Source organism: Olea europaea, chromosome 1 (genome assembly GCF_002742605.1).
Source record: "Olea europaea var. sylvestris chromosome 1, O_europaea_v1, whole genome shotgun sequence".
Classification (NCBI taxonomy): Eukaryota; Viridiplantae; Streptophyta; class Magnoliopsida; order Lamiales; family Oleaceae; genus Olea; species Olea europaea.
Genome location: NC_036237.1, coordinates 33867743 through 33873176, shown reverse-complemented (window position 1 = coordinate 33873176; position 5434 = coordinate 33867743). Strand labels below are relative to the sequence as shown.

The 5434-nt window shown below is 33.7% G+C and overlaps 1 protein-coding gene across 1 annotated transcript in view; it reads left to right on the top strand.

The window, feature by feature from the left end:
- Positions 1 to 788: 788 nt before the first annotated feature.
- Positions 789 to 5434, top strand: part of LOC111407744 (F-box/kelch-repeat protein At1g23390-like) — a 6752-nt gene continuing 2106 nt past the window's right edge. Inside the window, exons 1-3 of the mRNA XM_023037406.1 lie at positions 789 to 1865; positions 3336 to 3401; positions 3949 to 3975. Coding sequence (XP_022893174.1) covers positions 789 to 1865; positions 3336 to 3401; positions 3949 to 3975 — 1170 coding nt within the window. The remainder of the gene's footprint in view (positions 1866 to 3335; positions 3402 to 3948; positions 3976 to 5434) is intronic.

Below are 5434 nucleotides of genomic sequence, written 5' to 3'. Positions count from 1 at the left end.
CTAAACATATCACGTTTTTATACCTCATAGGTGATAATGTTATTTTTCAAAGTAAATCTAACCAATAAAAATCTTATTTTAAACTTATTTACTCAAAGTACACGTTAAAAGCTTAAACAAACATGCCCTTAAAACAAATATACTATCTTTCACGTATAATAAAACAACTAAAATCAAGTATGATATGTGTGTCTAAAACAAATTAGAACAAAATGCAAGCCAATGCACGAACTTTGGCAGTTTGATTTGCATATTGAACTCAATCGATCAGCAACCTATAAAACACAAGAAAAGAAGAAATGAATAAGTTTATAGATCGAGATACGTAATATCTCAAGCCATTTTATGATAGAGATATCGTCTAAGAGAAATTAATTCTGTCAATACTTTAAGAATCATCCAAAATTTAATTCCTCGTACATTGTCATGGTCATGGTTGGTAGTACTAATGAATTTCACCGACTCAACTGTTGCAATTTAGATCTAGTAGTAGTATGTACTCTAGTGAATTTAACATTTTGAAGAAACAATAATTTAATAATATTTGTATGTTGTATTATGATGATAGATAAATATTTAGCCTATATTTTATACAAATTAAAAATCTAAATTTTTATGATTGACATTATCAACGGAATCCAAAGCTTTTTAACTACAAATTTTATCAACTTTTATAAAAAAAAATCGAAATTTAAAAATAATCCTCCATCATCAGCCACGTATAAATACAGTCAGTTCCCGCCATATCCATTTGCACCAAAAATCGTATCCAGATATTCCATCAAAAAATGGCAGGAACAGAACTTCAAGAAATCTCACATGGAGAACAAGAAGTTGAAATTCATGGAGATGTACTGGAAACAATACTATCATGCGTGCCACTCATCGATTTGGTTCCGGCCTCTAGTGTTTCCAAGTCGTGGTGCTCCGCCGTGGCCTCCTCACTCCGCCGCCTCAAAAAGCCGAAGCCATGGTTGATCCTCCATTCCAATCAGTGGATCAAAATATCCAAGCCGTCTTTGGATTTCATCTCGGTACTCAAATCGTCTCAATCCAATTTCCTTTATATGCTTTCGCATTCAAAGTTTTCATTCTCGTTTGATCCGTTGAATTCGAGATGGTATCACGTGGATCATCCGCTCGTGTGGCGGACGGATCCGATTGTTGCACGTGTGGACGATTCCGTGGTGGTTGCCGGCGGCGTTTGTCAATTTGAGGACGATCCGTTGGCGGTTGAAATGTATGACTTCAATACACGAGCGTGGTGCACGTGCGAGTCCATGCCAGGGAGTTTGAAGGAGTCGGCGGAGTCAGCTTTGCTTTCAATTGCGACTACAAAGGGGAAACTGATTTTTACAGAGAAACAAACCGGTGTGACTCACTGGTTTGACTCGGGAACGAAATCATGGTCCGGGCCGTATAATCTGAATCCGGGTCAACCCCTCGTGAATTATAATATTGCGTCCTTTAATGGCGATTTGATTTTGGTAGGTTTGTGTAAAAACGTTGAACGATTCAAGATTTGGAAAATGGGCACTGAAAATTTTTACTTCGAAGAGATTGGAGAAATGCCCATGGCGTTTGTTGAGAAATTAAAGAGTGAATCTTTTGGATTCTCTTCTATTAATGTTCTTGTGGGGAAGAATTTAGTGTACATGTACAATTCATGGAAGGTGGAGGAGGTAGTGGCTTGTGAACTGATATGCGGTGAAGGCAGCAGCGTTGAAGGTTGCAGGTGGTGGGGCGTAGAAAATGTGGTGGCGCGTGAGGAAATGTTGAAGAATAGGTTGGTTTTCACATGCTCTGAAGTTGGTTTTGATGAGTTGCAGCGAGTCACGAGGACGGACAACTGGAAATTTGAGGTGGTGAGTTCTTGAGAATATGGTAAGTTGACTAGGTGGCTTCGGGTCAAACCAGCAGAACTGTGATGGCATTTTTTTATTTATTATTATTTTTTTAAATCTATCTTAAAGTGCAATAATTACTTTTACAAGATCCAATATTTTTGTACTAAGATAATATTATTTGTACATTTTTCATGTACATAATCGTTGCAATCATGCTACATAATTAAAGTCACTGATAGAATTTCATTTCTCGACAATATTTGACAAATTCTTATATGAAATATGAGAAAAGACTATAAAAATACTCAATAATGTACTTCCATATCAGTTTGTTCTTTTTTCTTGAGATATGGCCCTGGACATCCATAACTTAAAGCGAGGCCATCAATTATTATGTACACGAAAAGTATATCTATAGGATTATGTATAATTAGTGTATTCCTAATTTTTAAATTTCAATATGGACTCACAATAGTACACATGGTATTACTAGTCTACATGTACGTGGGGTATCACTTCAAAAGTAAAAAAGGTTAACGCATGTACGTGAGTCATCACCCTAATGGTTTGAAGAGCAACAAAAAAGATTGAGTGAATTGCCCAAATTGTCACTGAACTTTATAAAAAGTCTTCAAGGTGTCACTGAACTTTAAAAATCACCTAAATGGTCATTGAATTTTGTAAAAGGTTCCTACGGGGTCACTGAATTGCCCAAATGGTCACTAAACTTTGTAAAAAATCTTTAAGGGGTCATTGAAATTTGTAAAAAGTCTTCAAAAGGTCACTGAACTTTGCAAAAGGTTCCTACAGGGTCACTAAATCGTCCAAATGGTCACTGAATTTTGTAAAAAAAATTTCAAGAGGTCACTGTACTTTACAAAAAGTTTCAATGAGGTCACTGAATTCAGTGACTCCTAGGAAACCTTTTGCAAAATTTAGTGACCAGTTAGGTGATTTTTAAAATTCAGTGACCCCATACAAATATTTTACAAAGTTCAATGACCATTTAGGTGATTTTCAAAAGTCAGTAACCCTTTGAAAGCATTTGACAAAGTTCAATGACCATTTTGCCAATTCACTCAAAAAGATGGGATCCCTACTTTAAATGTGGTTAGGCTGGCATGATAGGCTCAAGGCCCACCCAATAAAAAAAAAAAAAAAACACACACACACAAATCGCTCTTTTGTTTTTAAAGGCACAAACACAATCCCGCAAACATGTACGTAAAGTCAAAGCTTGATAGTAAGTAAATGCCCTCATCTATCTACTTTTGCCTGCAAAATATTAAAATTGAACGTTGCCTATTTGTTTGAGTTGTGTGCTGGTAATTAGTTAATTAATTACTATTGAAATGTTGCCTTATCAGTTTAATGAATTATTTTTGTTGTCTTGTCAGCTTAATAAATTATTTTTGGTTGTCGTTAGAGAAATATCAATAATGATTGATTTTTCATTTACTTTTTATTTTATCTTTTTACAATTTTAAGAAATTGAAAATTGAAGGTCAACCTCCTCTCAAAAATAATAAAACTTGTTTTCCATCTTTTGAGAAGGTAGATCGACCTATTAAAAGTACAACTTCTATTGGATTAACTGAAGATCAACTTTTATTATATCGACTTCAAAATTTTAGCATATGCGCCAAAATTTCCTAGATTTTCCCCTACATGTATGTGTAGCAATACCACTATTTTAAAAGGCGCGCATTGGCAGCGCCTAGACGTCACCAATGCATGATACGGGTCGGAAATACACAGTCCAAGTGGCTTGGCGTCTTATTTAGCGATTAACAGCAACCGTCGATCGATAATGCACGCTTAGGTGCGCATAATTAACCTTTTTTTTAAAAAAAGTTCTTCTAAGTTAAAAATTAAATGCTGATTTCTTCACTTCGTCGGTTATAAATACAAAATTGTCGCTTGAAGCCTTGAACAAATGAAATCTTACAAAAATTCATATTTATTTACTATTTAATATTTTTATTTGAAACTTACCTTTTTGTTGAAAACTTTGGGGAAAATGTATAAATTTTCTATAAATTTATTTTAGATGTTTGACAAGTATTATTTTTAATTAATAAATGATCCTGCAAACATGTAGGAAAAGTCAAAGCTTGAATACACCTTGGTAAGTAAATGTCCTCATCTATTTACTTTTGCCGGTAAAATATTGAAATTGATTGTTGTTACCTACTTGTTTGAGTTGGGTTGTTGGTAATTAATTAATTAATTATTGTTGAAATGTTACATTGTCAGCTTATTGAATTATTTTTGTTGACTTGTCGGCCTAATAAATTATTTTTGATTGTCGTTAGAGTAATATCATTAATGATTGATTTTTTCTTTACAATTTTTTTTTTAATTGAAAATTGAAGGTCAACATCCGCTCATGAAGAATAGAACTTGTTTTCCTTCTTTCCAAAGGTAGATCGACCTACTGAAATTACAACTTTTGTTGGACTAACTGAAGATCAACTTTTATTATATCGACATCCAAATTTTAGCCTATGTACCAAAAATTCCTAGATTCACCCCTGCATGTACATGTAGCATTCCCACTGTCTTAAAAGGAGTGCATTGGCGGCACTTAGGCATCGATAATGTGTGCTACACGACAGAAACGCACATGCCAAGTGGCTTAGCGTCTTATTTGGTGGTCAACTGCAATCGTTGACCGATAATACATGCCTAAGTGCGTATAATTATCTTTTTATTTTATTTTTTCAACAATTTTCTAAGTTAAAACTTAAATGTTGATTTCTTCACTTCGTCAGCTATAAATCCAAAATTGTCGCTTGAAGCCTTGAACAAAGGAAGTATCACAAAAATTCATATTTATTTACGATTTAATATTTACATTTGGAACTTACATTTTTGTTGAAAACTTTGGAAAAAATATATAAATTTCCTATAAATTTGTTTTAGATGTTTGGCAGGTATTATTTTTAATTAATAAATGATCCCGCAAACATGTAGGAAAAGTTAAAGCCTGAATACAACTTAGTAAGTAAATGTCCTCATCTATCTACTTTTCTCGGCAAAATATTGAAATTGAATATTGTTGCCTACCTGTTTGAGTTGTGCTGTTGGTAATTAGTTAATTAATTATTGTTTAAGTGTTGCCTTGTCAGTGTAATGAGTTATTTTTGTTGCCTTGTCAGCCTAATGAGTTATTTTTGATTGTCGTTAGAGTAATATCATTAATGATTGATTTTTTTCTTTACTTTTTACGTTTTACAATTTTAAGAAATTGAAAATTGAAGGTAAACCTCCTCTCAAGAATAATATAACTTGTTTTCCTTCTTTCGAAAGGTAGATCAACCTACTGAAAGTACAACTTCTGTTGGACTAACAAAAGATCAACTTTCATTATATCAACTTCCAAATTTTAGCCTAGCGCCAAAATTCCTAGATTCGCCCTTGCATGTACATGTAGCATCGCCAATGCACGATACGCGGTGGAAAAGCACATACCAAGTGGCTTGACGTCTTATTTAGCGGTTAATAGCAATCGTTGACTGATAATATACACTTAGGTGCGCATTATCTTTTTTTTTTTTTTTTTTTTTTTGTGTTTGAAGGCTAAA